The 19,928-nt window shown below is 40.5% G+C and overlaps 1 protein-coding gene and 1 long non-coding RNA gene across 5 annotated transcripts in view; one reads left to right on the top strand and one right to left on the bottom strand.

The window, feature by feature from the left end:
• The window catches only part of GBE1 (1,4-alpha-glucan branching enzyme 1), a 145,948-nt gene extending 139,001 nt beyond the window's left edge, over positions 1–6,947 (bottom strand). For both annotated transcript variants that reach the window (XM_050331890.1, XM_050331891.1), the window contains exon 1: positions 6,793–6,947. In XM_050331890.1, the coding sequence (XP_050187847.1) occupies positions 6,793–6,884 (92 nt within the window). In that variant the 5' untranslated portion in view covers positions 6,885–6,947. The remainder of the gene's footprint in view (positions 1–6,792) is intronic.
• Positions 6,691–19,141, top strand: LOC126648620 (uncharacterized). 3 transcript variants are annotated; one of them, XR_007630865.1, is made up of 4 exons: positions 6,691–6,824; positions 16,070–16,212; positions 17,505–17,646; positions 18,678–19,141. It is a non-coding gene; the product is annotated as an uncharacterized LOC126648620 (long non-coding RNA). The 3 variants fall into 3 exon arrangements; XR_007630866.1 differs by lacking the exon at positions 6,691–6,824 and adding an exon at positions 8,697–8,771; XR_007630864.1 differs by lacking the exon at positions 6,691–6,824 and adding an exon at positions 15,781–15,901.
• Positions 19,142–19,928: the final 787 nt, after the last annotated feature.

Here is a 19,928-nt window from a genome sequence, read left to right as displayed (position 1 = left end):
TAATTTGGTGTGACTGAACATCCCTCAATTCCTTTTGCAGAAATAGGCTACTTTTTTTTTTTAACTTGGCATAGCCTTTCATCAGTGGTACTCCTACTCTGGAGAGACTAAGTCCACCCTTACTGGGCTTCATGCTCTACTCTGAAATTATTTTCTCTATCACTAAGCACAAGGGCAGACACACCAACAGTGAGAGAGGCAGCACAGCACACCAGAACAGTGAGGATACAAGGGAACCACACTACACCATGCCTGAACAACAGCTCCAAAGAAAAAAGGAGGGTGTCAAGCAAAAAACGTTAGAGCTACCTCCATGTTCAAGTCACACCAGTCAACAGAATCAGTAAGTAACTGTCAGTAAGGCTTTTCTGTTGTTGTTTTTAAGTTTAGCACTAGAAACATCCAAGATTAAAGCAACAGTTTCAACGTGTTCACACAAGGGAACTAATTGACTTGGGTCCTTTCACAGGTCCTCAGACATCCCATTTTATCAAGGGTCTATCCTAATATCGAATGGCAAATAATGTCCAGATAACACTCACTGGTAATGTGCTTCCAAGAGTAGCATCTCAGAGGCTTATTCTTTGCAGTATGGCCTGGAATCATCCCTAATAACTGGCCTTCAACTTCTTAACATGAGTTGCTTGTAAGAATATCAAACTGTCAGATACTTGGGAGGAGGGAGTCATATTCTACAAAGAAACTTTTTTTTGCTGAATAATTTTTTTTCCAGAAGAAAACTCATGTTTTAAACATTTTAAACCTGATCTTGTTGCACTTGACACTTTGCCTCAAGACATTATTTTCTTTTTAACCTAATGAATAACTGCATGAAGCAAAGTTTCAGAAGTACATAGCAAACGGAAGCACGAGTGAGAGGTTTTAGATCTCTGACACTGCACAAGTGAAAAGGAGCTTCTTTTGTGGGAGATAGAAGATGAAGGAACTGCTAAGATTAGAAGGCATAGTGGGAGTAAATAAAAGGTAACAGGGAGGCTGGGAAGAAATAAGTGTCTTTACATAAATACTGAAACTGAACAGAGGGAGAAAAGCATCTTCCTGAGATAGGATGTCAGTTTAAGACAGTCCTCCATAACAAGAATGCTTTCTTTACAGCTTTGAAGTAGTAAAGAAACATGCATAAATACCTGAATTTAAAGTATTCAGCAAGACAAAGATTTTCCTCCCTATTACAAGGAGATAGCAATCAGATTCCTGGTCATATAATATAACATTTTAAAAACCCAGGCAAATTCTCAGAGCCCATCCAACATGCTCACACATGCTAACACTACATAACAGAGCTGAGGGGGCCTCAACTCTTCCTTGCAGAGAGTACTAAGTTTTAATTTGTATACAGAGGCAACTGCTTTGCTAACAAAATGCAGTACCTACATCTTAATATATTGCTGCTTTTTTATAAAGTAGGCAGCTTATTAAGACAACTTGAATCTTTTGATGAGGACTACACCCAGACACACATACTCTAGATGTACATTGGTCTATGTAACTGCTTCCTCACAGATTAAAAGTTAAGGTCATCGGTGATTTACTCAGCTGTGCTTGTCAGGGTTAGTAACCAGAATGCACATGAGCATTCTAGAGACTACCATAATGCAGGATATATTCCATTAAGTTGTCAGAGTTCTAGAATCAACAGAAGTCTACTGAACTTATGAGATGACACCAAAAACAATAAAAACACGACTATAGATGACACTTCTTCATAAACCTTTAGTTCTGCACACCCAGTACAACAGTCTGTATGAGATAAAACAGGAAAGGAAAATCCAGTTTTTATGAGTAGAAAGCCTGGTTCCCTACACTGATGATACAGAGTGGATGTGTTCATTTGTGACAGACCACACTCCAGTCCTTCTCCCCTCACCATCTTCATCCCAAACTAGGATTCCAGCTTGATCACTCAACTCCATTCCCAAACTTGCTACAACCCAACAGCTGCCTTCCTACTCAGCCCGATCAAACACAACTCGACACCTCTTAATTTTCAATGCCTCAGTCAAGTACCCACCCCCCTGCATCTTTAAAATAGACTAAAAAAATACAGAACCATAAAGCAGCATTAATCTGATACTAAGCACACACAAAATGATAGGTACAATTGGAAGAAGGGAAAGCAGTTCCCCTTTTAAGAGTGGAAGGATGTAAGAACACTACTAGAAACCTCTGAATCAATTGACAGACATCTTGGTAACTGACACAGCTACAAAAGCCACTGAATAGACGTTCCTGTCTTCACCAACACTTCAGAAGCAACAGAACCTTCTCTCAACCCATACATATGATCAAGCACTATGGGCAGCATTTTATCTAACTGAACAAATCAGTGTTGTTTGAAGATAAAGACTGAAGCTATGTATTGGTAAAGTTTTTCTTATATATTCTATAAATTGAACTACTCAGAAAAAAAGCTTTCACCAAGGACTACACAGTCAGGAGATTAGAGGCAGTTGCAGGGACTGGTAAAATATAATAAGCCATGCACATTGTTATAGCAGAAAATTCTAACGGGCAGCACTTTCTAACACCAGTTTGTAATTCCATAAAATGCAATTACACCACAGGCATTAATGGCTTTAATTGAACCAATTACGCTCCAAGAGGTAAAAGACTAAAAATACATACGAAATTATACAAAGTCTTTAGTATAAATAACACTTGGGTGTTAACAAAATACTTGTGGGGAAACATATCACAGATGGTCAAACAATGTAGCACAGTGATATCCTACACAAACACTATCGCTTGGGGATTTTTGTTTGTTTGTTTTTAAGTAGATTCTTGTTTAGAGTTCTGACTAGTGTATATTTGGGTCAAGGTTGAATGTTTCACTATTTATACATCGATTTTCTCCTTCCCCAGAGAAAATGCTCCCTCCTCGACTCAGGGTTGAATTCAGATATTCAGAGAAAGGAAAAATTACAGATTTCTATTTTCCCCGTGAACACCATTTGCAATAACAAGCCCAGGCATGACAAAGTATTGAAATGGGAATGTGACCAGAGGTCTCTTTCTTCCTAGTACTCCCTCAATAAACTATGTCAGTCCATACTACATGCTTAGGATGTAACTAGGTCCTACCATCACATTTTAGGCATTACATCTTTAGAGAAGCCCTTTGTTCCCATCAAAGCACTCACTCAGTGTTTCTCAAGGCTTTATGAAAAAGAGAGAAAACAGTCAGCTGCCTAAAGCACAAAGTTACACTTTAAGAGAGGTTAAAGGAGACAGTCCTTGAAAGCAAAAGGAAAATTTTCAAAACCTGAGGCAACATCATGATTCATTTCATCATGAATTGGGCAATTCTCAAGGTGAATCAGTATAATCACACTACTGCTGAGTCCAGGCTGATGTGACTAAGGCCTGTCCATCCTTCAGCAATCCCCTCCCTCTGAGAAAAAAGGAAAAACAAACCAAGGCTCAAAGATGTCATGAAGACATGGTCACCATCCTGAGGGTGAAGGAGCACAGCACAGGGCAGGAGAGGCAGATGTGAACCTCAGCAAGGGAGGCCTGCACTTCTCAAAGCATAGACAGGCCTCTGTATAAAGCCATCTTCTTATTCCTGGCCTGTCTTCTCCTACCTATGGCACACAGGTAGGGCCTCAGAGATGAGTTTGCTCAGATTAGGTACGAAAAAGCTAATTTGAGGAGGCATGGGTTGCTGATACCCACTTACAGTTTTAATCTAAAGGGACAGGTGGGGGGAGTGCCTAAAGAAAATAATAAGCCAGGCTGTATTCCAAAGTACAGAGGGGGAAACAGATAAGAAGCAACAAAGTTGCATCAAGGGAAGTGACACTATTTTAAAAAAGAATTTTCCACAACGAGTGTAGCCAACCACAGGGAGAGGCTGCCCAAGGAAGCACATCCCCAGAGACACAGCACAAGCCAACAAGGTCCTGAGCAATCCAATCCAACAACAGAAATGGCATGGCTTTGGCTGTGAGAATAAGCCATCACCACCAAGTTAGCTGTGCAATTATACAACAGCCAGGCATACATAGCTATAAAAAACTTTCCACATAACAAAAATCAGCCATGCTAATACAGTGCTATGGACAGAAGAGCAGAAAGACTCAAGTCTAAAAGGCAAGTCAGCAACTTGCTGATGTCACTGCCAAGAATAAACCCCCAAGTCTTTTATTTTCCTCTCACTTCTATAGAAGAACTGTTACTGAGCAAGACAAAGGGAGGACTATTTCACATGTTTCTGCACAAGGCATAATAAATGGATCTTTACAGATCAGTGTTTAAAAAGCTTTGATTCTCAAGCATGCTTAATGCTCTGTCAGTCAACCAACTCTTAACACAGTAGACACCACAGCACATATTACTGGTTGCTTCATCACAGCCTTTTCCTACACTATCTATGGTGAAGGAAACCAGATTGACTGAGGTACTTAACAGCAGTCCAACATCACAGTGAAGAGTCACAGAAGCACCAGTTAAACACATCAGGACCCTTCAGCCTGGAATAAAGAGCATGTAGTACAACACTGCTCAGGATTTCATGGACAGTGCAGAGGTGTTCACCACCTCCCCCAGCACAGGAACTGGACATAAATAAGCAAATCTCACATACTGAAGGCCCCAAAGAACTGGATCCTCACACAAGCAGCAATTAGGCTGCAAAACTCCTTTCTCCTGAGTACTCTTGATGAAAGGCCTCCAGATCAAAATACACCTGAAGGTATTTAGTACAGACTAAATCACAATTCATATCATCTGGGATGCTATATAAAAAGCATTTTCCTGTGCTTACAACTCCTCCTCCTTGGCACTCTCTACCATCCACAAGATGCACTACCTGTTGGGCTTAGAACAAGACATCCAGTTTATTACACGTTGCCACAAAAGTTTTCCTTAATGTTTTTAAACATTACACGTTTCCACAATAATTCTATGGCAAGTGACCAACTGGAATTTCAGAAGCTAGAAAGTGACAAGATACAGACAGGACCAGTTCAGTGCTCAAGGTGTACAAACCTGAGAAGTATACAAACATTTTGCAAACTCACTCTGTTTAGTGATAGCTCTCCTATCCTCAGAAATACAAGTATCATTATCCACAGTCACTTAGATGGCAGGCACATTTGGGAAGCCCAAATGTTTTAATGAATGGTTTTATGAAGAGCCAGATCTGCCCATTTATTAATTCCTACACCCTGGCACCCCACTTAAAGAATTAGGTGCTTTACAACACTGCATGCATGACTAGAAGCTTGTCAGGAACCGTTGCTTAAAACACTCAGTTGTTCTGTCATTAAGAGATTACTACATACTCTGCAAGTCAGCCTAATAGATTACTTAATCCCTAATCCCATTTTATGAGATCTAGCCTTACCAGTATTCAATACCAGAACCACACAGGACACCTAGTAATGCTAAATGTAGAATACAGTAACAGAAAAAAAAAAAAACCAAACACCACTTTGGGGGTGGGGTGGGAATCAAATTCCTTCCTGCATCACTTCCACACACACAGACTTTTCCAGGCTTCTGGGATACAGGGCATTGGGTAGTATTAAAACTATTTTGGTTATCAGAGGACTACTAGTGAATCACAGCACAGAGCGTGTGGCATAAGAGCTCCCAGTCACTCTGTTCACTCCTCCAGTAAGGCTCCAGCAGCTTTTCCAGGCCTGCAGCCTGGCTCTGCAGGACACAGGCTGCCTCTGCCCAAGCTGCTGCCGGTACTCTCGCCCAGGCCCTGGCCAGAGGGTTGGTGTCACTGTTCCCACCGAGAGGCACAAAAAAAGGGATGCTCAGAACCAGCAACCTGGCACCAACCTAACGCATGCTCTGCTACTTCACCCGCTGCAGGTCTGCTGAACAGCTGAGCTGGCGGTTCAGGCTATCTCAAAACACATGCCTGCAGGAAAATTCTCCAGAAAGAAGAGATTCAGGAGCAATTTCTTTAGGGATTACCACAGCTAGACGGAAAACCACTTTTATTAGCGACAGCAGCTCAATGCAGCACCCTCATGTACTGACTGCATCCAGCTCTGGGGTCCCCAACACAGAAGGGGCATTGACCTATTCCAACAAGTCCAGAGGAGGCCACCAAGTTGATCAAAGTGATGGAGCATCTCTCCTATGAGGAAAGGCTGAATTAGGATTGTTTAGCCTGGGAAAGAGAAAGCTTGAGGGTGACCTAATTATGGCGTTCCAGTACCTGAAGGAAACTTACAGGACAGGTGGAGATAGACTATTTACAAGAGCTTGCGGTGACAGGACAAAGGGGAATTGATTCAAACTGAAAAAGAGTTTGTTTAGATTAAATATTGGAAAAAAAAATTCTTTACTGGGAGGGTAGGGAGGGCACTGGAACAGGTTGCCCAGGGAAGCTGTGGATGCCCCATCCCTGGAAGCGTTCGAGGCCAGATGGGATGTAAACTCCGAGCAACCCGGCCTGGGGGGTGGGAGGGGTTGAAACTAGCTGATCTCTAAAGGTCTCTTCCAGCCCCGGCTATTCTGCGATGCCACGATTCTCGCAGGGTGTCCCCAGCTGCGCCCCGCGGGGCCCGGCTCTGCGGGGACCCACGGCCGCCCCCTCGGCGCGGTCGGGAGGGTCCGCGGGGCGCAGCGCGGACACCCCGGGGCGGGACCCTCCAGGCCCGCGGCCGAGGCCTCCCCGCCGCCCGAGAGGCCCCGCCGGGCCCCGCCGGCGGCTCCGCCCGCACCGGAAGGGCAGCGGAGCCGCCCCGGCCGAGGGGAGGGGACACCGGGGCGGGCGGCTCTCGGCGGCGCTCCCCCCCACCGCGGTACCTGCGCTGGAAGTCGGTCCGGAAGGGCGCCAGGTAGGGGTCCCGCTCCAGCAGCCGCTCCAGCTGCGGGGGTTCCGTGCTGGCGGCGGCCATGTCCCCGCCGCAGGGCCAGCCTGCTCCGCGCCGCCGCTAAATACCCGCGGGGAGGGGGCCGGGGCCAGGGCCGGGGCCGGGCCGGCCCTGCCGCTCCTGCCCATCCCCGCCCGGCGCCGCCTCCCCGCCCGGGGCCGCCCCGCCCCGCTCCACCCGCCCGGCCGCGCCGGGGCCGCCTGGCCCCGTCAGGTTTGGCAGCCCCCGCGCCTCCGAGCGGGTGACACCAAGGGAAATAAACAAATCTGCTGTTATAAATAAAAATAAATACATAAGTTAATAAATAAATAAATATAGCTGCCCGAGCCGACCCATCGCAGGAGGAGGCGGGAGGGGGTGCTGGTCCTGCCTGCCGCCGATCTCCGCGGTCCCCCCGGTTTGTTTTCTTAGTGGCGCTTTGATGTGTTTTGTTTTTGTGGTTTGTTTGTTTTTTTTTTCAGCGTGTCAGCGGCAGGGTGAACTCTGCGTTCCCACACACACACACACACACACTAACATACACACACAAAACCCTCCCCGCAGCCAACACCACCACCACCACCAAAGTGATTTGGCATCATCCTGAGCGCTGGAATAACTTTCTCGGCTGGCCGTGCTCACAGACAGCTCAGCAGAACAAGACTCGGGACGTCCGTGACTTTATCTCATAAACACCCGTGTCTGTACAGCAAAAAATGTCTCTTTACCGGACACATAAAAAAAATCACGTACAAAGTAAGATTAACTCAACTGATCCCAGTGCGGCTCTAAATGCCGAGTAGAACAGGTACATTGCTGTGGAAGTTTTTGACATAATATCAGCATGTGTCGTTTTTTTGGATAGACCGTTGAATATCCAAGGCAACTAATCACCAGCCTGACTGTGCCTCTAGGCCACCACTGAGCACTTTTATTTAAGGTCCAGCAATTTTGCTTTGTTTAGATATGTAGTGAGAAAGTTTATTTAGAGGCCTCTTTTGAATGCTTTTCAGCCATGGTTTATAAACTTTTCAGCTCCTAGATACCTTACTCATTTCCACAACCATCCCCATAATTGTTATCCTCGCCTTGTAACTCACCCCCCCTATCCTGGCTTTCTCTGAATTTAAGTGCTGCTTTCCCTTCCTGTCTGCCAGATAAATAACAGGACGGTGTGTGGTGAACAATTCATTTATTACTTTACCCAAAATTGGCTACAGTGAAAGTTTCTATATTGATTTCTTTCCTCAACAGTGTGTGTACATTTAACTATGCTGTATTTCCCTCCTTGCAGCAGTTCCTACCTACACAGACAAAAATCCAACTATTTATGTCCTTTTTTCCTTGTGGAGTGCAACAAGTATTCCCTGTCCTAGGAATATGTAGGGCAATACTGTTTGCTAGAGCAGTTGCCCCAGCAGGAGGCCCAAGCAGTTTTGGTTTGCTTATTATATAAAGTAGTATCTATGCTGTAGAACTACCTGTCATATCCGGTTCTGATAGATCAGGATTTCTTTTTTCTTTAGTGGCCACTGTTTCTTCAGTCTCACTGGAGACTGAAAAACTGTTGTTAAAATTACCTGGGCTTCTCAAAACTTTCTGCATGGCAGGGATTTCAGTGCCTGTGCTAAAACAAAGTGTAACAAGTCTTATCCATATCGCTTCTTGCCTCATAATATGTGCATGGTGTTCTTTTGCAAATGGGTCACCCTCATTCTCACAGTTACCTAGTTTGGCATACTAAAAGGAGGAGAGAAATTCCAGCTGATTATCAAGAGCAAGGAAATTGTTGGGGTTTTGCGGGTTTGTTTGTTTGTTTGTTTTGTTGTGTTGGTTTTTTTTTTTTTTTCAATAGTTGCATATTACCTGTGCTGCTGCTTTGGAGCTTCTGGGTGTTTGGTACTGGAGAGGTCACCTGCTGTTGAAGTGGAGGTAGGAGAGCAATTCCTGCAGTCTTTGAGTGCACAAGGGCTGGAAACAGGAGCTTCACTCTTAGCACGGTCTCTTTGGTGTTATTAATTGTCAGGAAGCAGGTTCACACCAGTGTTATCAGCTGTTTGGCATAAACACAAGAGAGAGATTTATAAATTAGCAATTTGTGCAGAAATTTAGCTGTGACTTGCACCTCCCTGAAGACAGGGACTCCTTTTTAACATTCATTTGGAAGGTTTTAAGTAGAATTGACACAGTATCCAGCCTCACATCCAAGCAAAGTTGTACTTCAGGAAGTTGAATTCTGCAAATAGCCCCTGTCCCTATAACAGACAAAGCCCAAATGCTATATTTATTCATATACATATCCATAGTATATGGAATTGGGAAATGGATAACCATGCAGTTTGTGTCTACTCCTGTTGCATTTTACAACTTGGTCATAATTTTATCTATCTGCTTTATCAAAAGTAACTCAAAAACACTAAGGCATATATTATTGTGATCATCTATTTCACCATGAACCTGTTGAGACTCAAAGGAAGAGATTGACTCTCAGAACACTGCTATTTGGTCCTCTACCTGGAGGCAAAAACAGCAGTTCAGACAATTAATGTTGTCCCAGCAGCTGAGTGTGTCTTTGTGCGTTTGTCAGAGGTGGATACAAAGCTGCCAGCTGCTGCTGCCAGTAGAAATAGGAAGAGGAGGACTATTGGATATCACTGCTCTTTTGTGGGGACAGCAGTGGGTCTTGTAGGAGTGGTGTCTAAAGCGTGTGTCTGGCACCCAGTTACCAGCAGGCCTGGAGTTTATCAGTTACTCTAAACGAGTCTTTCAAAGGATAATCATTCCTAAGTTATGTATACTTTTGCATATAAAATTTTGAATAGCAATATTGAGCAGTAACTGTATAGTTACAATTATTATAACATCAATTTAGGGGAATATGAAAGGTTCAAACAGAAATCAAAGGTTTGGATTAAAAGCCACTGAAGATCTTGAAAGCATTGAAGATAAAAATATCTACCCCTGTCACGCAGTACCTCCATTTTGATGCACTAATATTTTGCACTTACTTTGCAAAAGATGACAGATACTGAACTTGAGAAAAAAAGTTAGGAAAAAATACATTTTTTCACTAAGGGGCTGATTCAGATTCTCCCTCATCAGTAGTGTCTGTTCGTATCTCAGCCAGAATGGATCTGTGCAGTATCTGGCCTTGATCTTGCAGAGCCAGTTCCTGAGCTCTAGGTTCTTCTAAACCAAGTAGCTTTCAAGCAGCCCTGGTATCTGCTCCTGGCCTGGGTCCATAAGATGCTTCCAAGCTTGTCAGAACCATCTTTGGTGTACAGGCTTCTGCTCTGCAGCTGTCATGGATGACTGCTAATTTATAGACTGCCCAATTCCCCAGTTCAATCTGTCTGAGAGGAGATGGCAGGTACCAAAGACAGCAGGCTATTTTTTAGCTCCTGTGTTGAGAACATTTAAGAATTGCTAATCTCTCAAAGTGACAAGTTACAAGGCATGTCCTTTGTATGTTTAAATTCAGTACTTAAAAGCTATATCAAAGATTTGTCATCATTTCAGTCTAGGCAGAACTCCTCCCACATCCTTTTCCTGAAAGTCTTCTTACAGGTAGTTATGATTGGCCCACTTTGTTTGCTTGCTTGCGAGGAGATTAATGCACTTTTTTATTGCCGTTGCACATTTCTTAAAGGTGTCTTAAAGACGAGAGGTAGTCCATGAGAAACAGGAACACAAACTGTCACTTGTGCCTATACTTTATCTCACAGTGTGCACTATCAAGAAAAAGTGTTCCTGTGGACAGAGACAGCTGTTCAAAAAGATTCATGTTTCAGTATTCCAGAAGAATCGATTCTTTAAGGATCCTCCGTGTGCTTTATATAGGTGTCAAACATCTGAGCCTGTTATGGTACACATTGCAGCTTCCCACTTCTGGACTGGCTTCTGCACATTCAGCACATAACACAAAATGGAGTTCCAAATTTGAAATATAATTAGCTCATTTTGCCACATTGGCCAGCCATACTTCTCCCTGTTATTTGTTCAAGGATCCATGAGAAATTAATTGTGCTGTTGTCATCTAGATACAATGCAAAAAAAAAAAAAAAATTATTATTGTTCTTTATCTTGATAGTCTTCCCAGACACATCAAACATTGGCCATGGAGATTTAGCTCATTGCAGAGGGGTTGGAATAGGTGACCTTTGGAAGTCCCCTCCAACCCAAACTATTCTATGATCCTATGACACTTATCCCTATCTTTGGGTTTGCCAAGGTGAGACACATTGGAGAAAAGAAATGGCCAGTGCTGCACAGCTGCTGCCAAACATCATGTCACAGTTCCATAATTAACACTGTACTTCAAGCAGAGAGTCAACTGTTCGATTACACAGGGACAACAAAGCACATCTCCTTGAAAATTGCAGCAAATGTTCCAAGTATCTGTTGGTATATCTGTTAAATAATTTATAAGTTGGGGTTTCATAAGAAATGTAAGGTATTGATACTATATTTTAAGGTCTTACCTTTGCCCTGTCATGGTATCAGGAGCTTTTTGTAACAACATGTTTTCAAACATCCAAACTAAAGTACAATCGGAAATACTAAAAAGCCAGATTCAGTGTTGTGAAATTCCAGTAAGCACAGTTGATGGGAATACCATTTTCACTTACCATTCTGTGCAAAATAAATACAAAAAAAAAAATTCCAACAACCTGCAAAGTCCTAAATAATGATTGCTTTCACAATATTACAGTGTTATTATGATTTGGGATCCTTATTTTATATAACAGAATATCAAAAAATGTAAATATCTTTCAAAGATTTTTACGCATTAATCAAGACACTTCAAAAAGTGTGATACCAATTTAAAAATATCAGCAGATGTAGAAAATATTTGTTGTGAAAATGCCTGAGCCTTACTAAAAAATCAAGTAAGAATTTGTGAAACACTTCATAGATACAAAATACAATAATTTTTGGATGTTGTATATACCCTGTTATTTGTGTGCCTTCTGTATCTATTTCTCAAAAGTAATTACTGCCAGTAGTAACAACCTTCTACAACTCCCAATGCTTCTATATCTTGGTGTTTGCATCTCTGTTTACGTTTGGGGGGAAGAACAAAAAACTTTCAGAGTCTCTCCTTAATTCCATACCCACAATACTTGGCAGTGTGTTACCAATGTGTGTTTAACACTTAAAAAAATAAATAGCTTGAGCTCTCCGGGATAGTTGTCCCAGAGGAACATTCTTGCTATTGTTGCAGTGGGATTCTGTAACAATATATTACTCTTAAACAAGCAACTTATTAACAGTAGCCAAACATTGCGTGTTTTGTATCCAATACTCTTAGAATTAAGAAGGAAATACCACAGTTTAAGCACCAATCTTGCTTTCTTGTTGTTCATTGTCAGGTCTTTCCTAAAATCCCAGAGAAATGATGGTACCTAGGGTGTGTCCCGAAGGCTGCTGCACAGTCTCACGTTCCTGCCTGAAGCACTACAGCCGCTGAGGCTGCCTGGCCTTTTACTCAGACAAGAAAGTGAGGTTGCCAGATAATCGTTCAGAGGGTAACACATCTAATCCTTCGGGAGGTCAGGTGAGGTGAGGAGAAAGGAGGACATGCACAGTGCTAATGCTCTGACAGCTCTGTCAATAGAAATTCATTAGTAGGTGTAGAACTATTTTAGATTTCAAAAAGCAGAATAAGTGTCTAAGTCGCATTCGTGTGTTTGTGTGCTGAGCTCGCCACAGGAAAAACAGGTGAATCTGGTGTAAAGTGTGTGTGAAGGGCAGAACTCTGGAAAGTTCACAATCCTTTCCACAGACAGTCTTTTAGATCTTAAAAGCATTAGTTCTGGTTTACTTTTTAGTGCAGTCAGTGGCAGTTGACTCAGTTGGTTCTTAGGTGCAACCAGTAAAGTTTTGAATTAACCAAAAGATGGGATGGTTCTTTAGTGCTGCACTCAAAATCTTGCTCTAGTCAGAAGAGAACACCATACATGGAACTAAGACTTTGCTGTTAGTCCAGTGAATATTTAACAGTTTCATTATCCAAGAGATCTGATTAACTTGGAGAGTGAAGGGGGAGGTGGAAGGAAACAAAATAATAGTGCAATTTAACTTGTTATACAGACAAAATTTTAGCACTATCATTTTTTCCTGTGTGGTCTTTGTTGATGGTAACATCTTAGGGCCTGAGGGTACAGTGATGTCTAACCATTGAGCAACCACTGAGCAACTAAAATTACAACTATGGGGTGTGGAATTCATGTTTCTGTAGATGTCATGGACCATAGTCTTACTTTTAAAGTAACGGTGCAATTTGCATCTTTACATTGCATAGTTGCCTGTCACTGAGCATGTCACACACTCTGAGATAGTGCACAGTGATTTCTGAATAGATATGAACACAACTGGACCCTCCATAGGTAATGGTACAATGAGAGGAGCTATTTCATGCTTGCACCTTGATCAAATTCTGACCTAAGCAATTGTCAAAACATGGAAAACTATTATGCTTACATATGTAATGCATGTCTTGAGCCACTGTTTTTCTGGAATCTGCCTAAAGAGACCATGAAGAACATCAGTCCTGTTCAGTAATCCATCCTCATAAATGCATACCTCTCATCTCAGAAACACTGTACCTATAAATCTCCACAGTTACCTGAATTAGTTGAATAATCAGGCAAAGTTGTGTGTTATAAACTTAACTCACTTTTCCATACCCTGTCAGCCTAGGGTTCCATGATTTCCACTATTTCCTACCCCCAAGTACAATAATTGAAGGTGCAGTCTTCACAATCCCAGTGCTACAGAGCTATTCTTACAGGTATGCAATCCATTGCCATAGGTGACTTTATTGTATTCAATACAGCTTTCCACAGGAAATGTTTTGTACCTGGGTGATTCACCTTTTCTTCTTAGAACACTCAAAGTTCTGTATTTTTAAAAATACCAAAAGCTTCATCCAAGACAAACACATACACACAGACATTTTTGTTAGGAACATCGATATTCATGGATTAGTAAGAACTAATCTGTCTTCACACCAAGAAACAGGTTTTCTCTTGCTTAGAGATAAATCCTTTAGGTTGGATCCTTTGTCTCCTATTACCCAGATTTATATCATGCTCTTGTTTTTAAAATCAGCCATAGCATTTGAGTTAAAAGTAGTATGCCTTTCAGTTTTCCTGTATGTATGTAGCTTAATAAAATTATGCAGTAAAGAAAACTAAGTTATATGCAGCTTAGAGTGTGAATACATTAGGAAGGGATTGTTTATACTGTACTGTGGATACTAAAATGAATACTGCAAGAAATACTTAGTAGGAAAATTTACTTCATATTATTAGATATCTTTATTAATCCTCCACCCATTTTTGTTTTGATTTGATTCCAGCTCTTCTTTGCAACAAACAGCTAAATATTTATATTTTAATCCAAATAGCAATCTCTACTTGTAAGATATTAATTACCATCATGTGTTATATGGATAACTTGGTTTTCCAAGTTAATGCAACCCCAGTCCCATTAGTTTAAGCACAGAGGAATCTCAGTCAGTTTTCCTCAGTTCAAGACACTCTTCCTTTTTGATATCTCTTTACACCTTCTATTTATCTCTCAAAATTCTCTCTGGATATCTGCTTGAATATCCAGCTTCTTTGTTTCTTAGCACTTCATTCTCCTTCTCTGCCCACTTGACCAGAATAGCCCTTTGAATTGTGCAGGTCACACCCTGTGCCAGGTGTTCAATCTTTTTGCATCATATTATCTTCTCAGGCAGCATCCAGGCTTGTCCCATAGTTCCACCAGGACAGCAGGCTATCCCCAAGGATCAGGCTGTTCTTTGGTGTCTGTAAGGGTGAGGTATAAGCAATCAATTGCCTTTATCCTTTTGCCAATCTGGTAGGGGCCTTGTTGGAAACATTATTCCAATATCATATCTCTTTCACAGTTCTCCTTTGTTGTTTCTATGTGTTCTAGGTCTGACTATTTCCTTACTATAGTATTTCCTACCACTGCATATGCACATGGGCTACTTTTCCTCTTCTGTTCACTTTGTCATCCCCTTTTTTGTTGCTTTTACCAAAGAAGAATATTTGACAGTAAATGCTGAATAAAAAAAAAAGTAGTTTTTACAGCTTCTGAGCCATACATTCTCATGATTTTTGTTTGTTTTTTCTTGTTTACCAAACTAAATGCATTTTTGTGTCCAGGACACCCACTACAAGATACCTAAAATGCACTCTAGTCCTAATTCAAGGTCTGTCTATCTCTACTAGGCACAAAACTTTGAACAGAGGCTGACAACTTTTTCTGCTTTCTTTTGGCTTGTGATCAGTTACCAGATGATACAATCTCCCAAATTCTGGTCCTCCTTTTAAAGCTCATACCTTGTTACACACCCACAAATCATAGGCAGTTTGCTGCTGCAGCAACCAGCTGATTTGGACAAATCTGTTCCTCAAAGACTTAGTCCCTGCTGAATATGCCATTCCCTCAGCTCAGCCATTTCTTCCAGAGAGGAGAGCAGAGTGGACATGTCAAGTAAGAGGTCAGATTTGGTATTCTCCTGTCTGTGTACCTGGGTTTGTCCTTTACAGGTAAGCCATAATAAAACCACTCTGTACTCAGCTGGGTCTGGAGAAAGGAGCAGAGACAGATGTCTGACTACTATTAGAGGCTTTTAAAGCAACTATCAGCAAACTTTGGGCTTCCATTCAGTGTCCACCTATCACCAGCTTGCTCTGACTGCTTTCTGTTTACTCCTCTTCCTCTCAGATTTTCAGCAAACTAGCACTGTCCATCAGAAAGACTGCCACTTAGCCAGGCAAAGTTTGCCTGGAGTGAGTCACAGCCAGATCACAGAGTGACGTAACTACTGTTTCTCTGCTTTCCTTGGATCATTAATGATCCTGAAGTACTTGGGTTGCCCAAAATTCATCTACTTTACAACAAATGAGATAACTGCCTGAACACAGGACAGCACACCTGCTGTATTCATTCCCAGTTTTCTGTGATGACTGTGGACTTCTACCCACAAAAGTTTTGGCAGAGGCTTGGTTGCTCACCAACGTACTGAAAGTGTTCACAAACAGGTTTGCCCATGTTTTTCACTGACTTTATACACTCAAAATCTTGTGTACCACACCATATACACAGTGCTAAGAGTTTACTGTTAGTCCAGTAAATATTCTAACAGTCTAAATTATCTGATTAATGAAGAAAAGCCTTACTTTTCTGATGGTGTCATCACCTTTCCACAGTGCTCCTCTAGGTCCTGAGCTTGGCAGTCTTCCTGATGCAGATGAGAGAGGGGGCTTGCTTTAGGACAAGTCTTCAGCTGCTGAGGTCTTCCTGAGAAGAACAGTGATGTTCCTGTTGCAGGATTCTAATTCCTCAGTCTTGGGTACGTTTGGTTTTATTTTTAAACTTCTTCCTTGCGCCATCTGCTTCCATCTCATTGATTCACAGCTAGTTCCAATATTACACAATATTTTTACTCCAGGGCTCTCAGGAGATATCTACCATCCTCTGCAATTTTACTCCACTATTATACAAACATTTGCTCTACTAAAATCAGTAGTTTCAGCAAAATAGAACTGCAATTCTTAGAGGAGAATCCAAGTGACAGGTAAGAGACAGGTTGATTTTTCAAATTGGCAGTAGTTTTGCTGAAGTGCATCGTCAGCAAAGCCATCTAAAACTGGAGGTCGTTGCATTGTTAAGTTCAAATTTGTCATTTAGCTACTCTGTTAAAGCATCTATAACTGGAAGACATCACGAATATTTATGATGTTGCGGTATAAAAGTTTGTTTTACAGCCTGTCTGAAATTTAGTAGTTTGTCAATATAGAATATAAAAAACTTAAGCCCAGTAACTCTTCCAGTTTGTTCTGGTTTTGTGCAATTTGCCAAATTTATGTTAAAATCCCAACAGACATTACAAAAAGCCTTATCTCTATGACTGTTAAGGCCATGAGCAAATATGGTGTTTGTGCACTACTCTATTACATTAGCCAATTGTTGATAAATATGTTGTAGAAATACTGAAATATTTAAAATGCTCTGTTATGGGGAAAATTAACAACTATTTTTATGTCGTCCTTTATTCCAGCTTTTTTTCCCTCAAAGAATTAGGAATATTAATAATTATGGAAGGATAAATGATAATTATAATGTAGTTTTTTAAAAATATATATTATTATATTATTATATTATATTTTTAATATATTGTTAACTATATATATTGATATAGATATCAATTTTTGCCTTAACATCAACCTTCTATAAATTTAACATTTTTTTAAACAGTGATACAGTTTACTGTCTCTGGTCAGTCAGGTTGATAGTAGTCAAATAGTAGCCATAATACTACACTATAGTTGGAATAGTAAAGTAAAAATCTTTTCAAAAGTCTTTCATGTCTTACTTCCATTAAAGCTTAGTCTCATAAACCACACCAAGTCCTCTCCTGACATATTTCTGTTGGTCATTATCTGGTTCCTTTATCATTTACAGTTAAGGCATTAATTTATGGAAATAAAGAAATTTCTTCATTCATAAGCTAATTGTCCACACTGCTAGAATTATTTGTTCTATTTCCTCCTTCTGTTGTTTCAGCTGCACACAGGTAAAATACTGAATTACTCTACAAATTCATGATTTATCTTTTGCTTCTTGACCTATGCACTCCTTCAGCTCTCTCCTCAGTAGCTCCTGTGTTGTCATCTGATTCAACACATGCACAAGAAAAACATACAGAGGGAGCTGAGTCATTCTCTAAATCGGGACCATCATCCCCTGAACACAAAAAATCTTCCTCTGCAGCACTTAAGGGCAAGTATTTCCTCTGTGATTTTACATACGATGTTTTAGCCTCTCTTACTTTAAGTTACTTGTGTGTCTACCTGAAAAGCACATAATTTAGCTGTAGCCACCAAAATTTTCTTGGTATCTGTATCATTTGTGTTACACAATGCCAAAAACTTATTTATCCTTCTCGCTCCTGTGTTCTATATCCTTTGGTTTTTTGTCATTTCAGAATAGACTCATATCTTCACTGGGTTGTTTTTCATACATACATGTAATTTCTGTGAGCTGTGACTACTTTGCTGTCATTCTGGAAGCCTCGAGTCTCAAGGAACATAGCCTGCTGTACAATCACATCGTTATTCCAATCATTCCATTAAAAGATGATCGCACTGAATATCAAGCTGGCTTAAGTCACACTTAAATGACTGACTAATGAGGACACACATTAGACACCCTGAAAGGGAGGAAAAAGCAAGACCAAGTGTTTATGTCTTATTATTTTCTCAGCACTATAAAATACCTTACATGTTCTTTGCATTTTTAAGTGAATGGACTTGGTTTCAGTCTTGTCTCTGTGCCTGCCAAAAATGTATGCTCTCGTAGTTTGAAACCACTCTAGCACTACTGAAAGTGATTAGAACTAAGATTTTTTTCATGTTTATGTCCAAGTTGCTGGGTTACTTGCTGCTCTGAATAAGATTTACAGGAAGACTTCTTAAGAGCTCTGTATCTGAGTTGTGTTACATTTCTTGAAATAGAACTTTTCAACACATTTCTCCAATATGATTCTTTTCATGTTTGAGGAATTTTTATGCTAGCTCTGTTATTATAAATACTGCCTTTATTAAATTTGTAATATCCTAAATTAGTACTTTTTCTTTTTCAGTTTGTTTGGGGTTTTTTGTTTGTTTTGTTGTTTTTTGTTCGTTTTTTTGTGTGGTGTGGTTTGGTTTTTTTTTTCTTGCTGATTCATATGCTTGTATATTTACCTTTTGCCTACCCTAAGGGCTTTTTTTTGTTTCATGCTGATTATTTTTTCTCCTTCTTTTTTACAGTAAGTCATGTGGCATTGATATCATTAAGGAATTTAAAGTTACGAGGAAGAAAATTGAGCCACATGTCGATGGATGAGATTGGCTTTATGGTTTCTTCATGATCTCATTGCATGTTGGTGAAGGGACAGGACTGTGAAATATGAGATGCATGTGGCATCAAAATAGGTCCCTGGTATTGCAAGGAGTTGCACAAGGAGCCATTCCTTTTCTGCAAAATGAAGCATGAGCATTCATAACTGTAAAAACTAAAACCACTGCCATTATGTTTCCTGTTTTTCTAATTTCCCTTTTATAACATGAAGTATAGATATTCCTATTAACAATTAAAAAAATTTAAAAAACAATACAAGCTATCACCTCTTGTCTCTGTTTTTCATAAATCTAGAAATGTTTTGCAAATTTAACTTAAAACATTAGCCAAGTGTCTTGCCCTGGTTTTTCATCTTTAGAATAAACTGGAGTATTTCAGCTTTTAGTGTCTGTCCTGCTTGTTCACATGATTTCATTTGTATGTTAGGGATCAATTTTTCAGAAACATCAAAACCTCTTTCACCACTGACACAGCAGGGAACTGAGGTGGGTTCTGCTGTGTTTCTGTAGCAAATGAAATTTATTTTATTACCTATTCAATACTGAGAAACATGAAAACAAGTATTTTTCTAAATTTGAATCAGGTACATTGTGCCTTTCAGGTTAATGTATTTTAAGTACTGCTTTCAGTCAAGTTTGCATATTAACTGAATGAGGTTTGATTAGTTGTATTCTTTTCATTCTTTTCAAGGAAAGTCTTTTGCATTGTATATTAGCTCTATTACTAAAAAGTATAAAATCTTCTCTGATAACTTTCCATTGTGTTAGAGAAGATTGAACAAAGCCTTTAATTTCTTTTGTCTTACATTGTAAACTGGGGTAGTTAAGGGGCAAAAAGAGTCTGCCTGTAAATACAATACTGTGATTCATCATTAGAGAAAACATGCAGAGGTTATAGCTGTGTGAGCTATTTAAAAATCAAAAGCAGCATAGTCAGAGTGTAGTTGTGTTTGGAATAGCAGTACATAAAAGTTATCCCTCAAGAAACACATCGTTCTAAAGGGTAACCAAATATAATTATTTCATGTGATGCCACATAATTGAGATGACTTGGAATTCCCCCTCTTGTAACACTTTTGATCTGTCAGTTAAAGTTTGACAGGGTAAGGTTAAATCTCCTTCTCCTATCATGGGTTAGAAAACACTTCTGGTGCTAAGAATAGCT

The sequence above is a fragment of the Myiozetetes cayanensis genome, unplaced genomic scaffold, assembly GCF_022539395.1.
Source record: "Myiozetetes cayanensis isolate MyiCay16 unplaced genomic scaffold, myiCay2020 scf5-8, whole genome shotgun sequence".
NCBI classification, from domain to species: Eukaryota; Metazoa; Chordata; class Aves; order Passeriformes; family Tyrannidae; genus Myiozetetes; species Myiozetetes cayanensis.
Note: the sequence above shows the minus strand (reverse complement) of the source record. Positions and strands in the feature narration are given on the sequence as shown.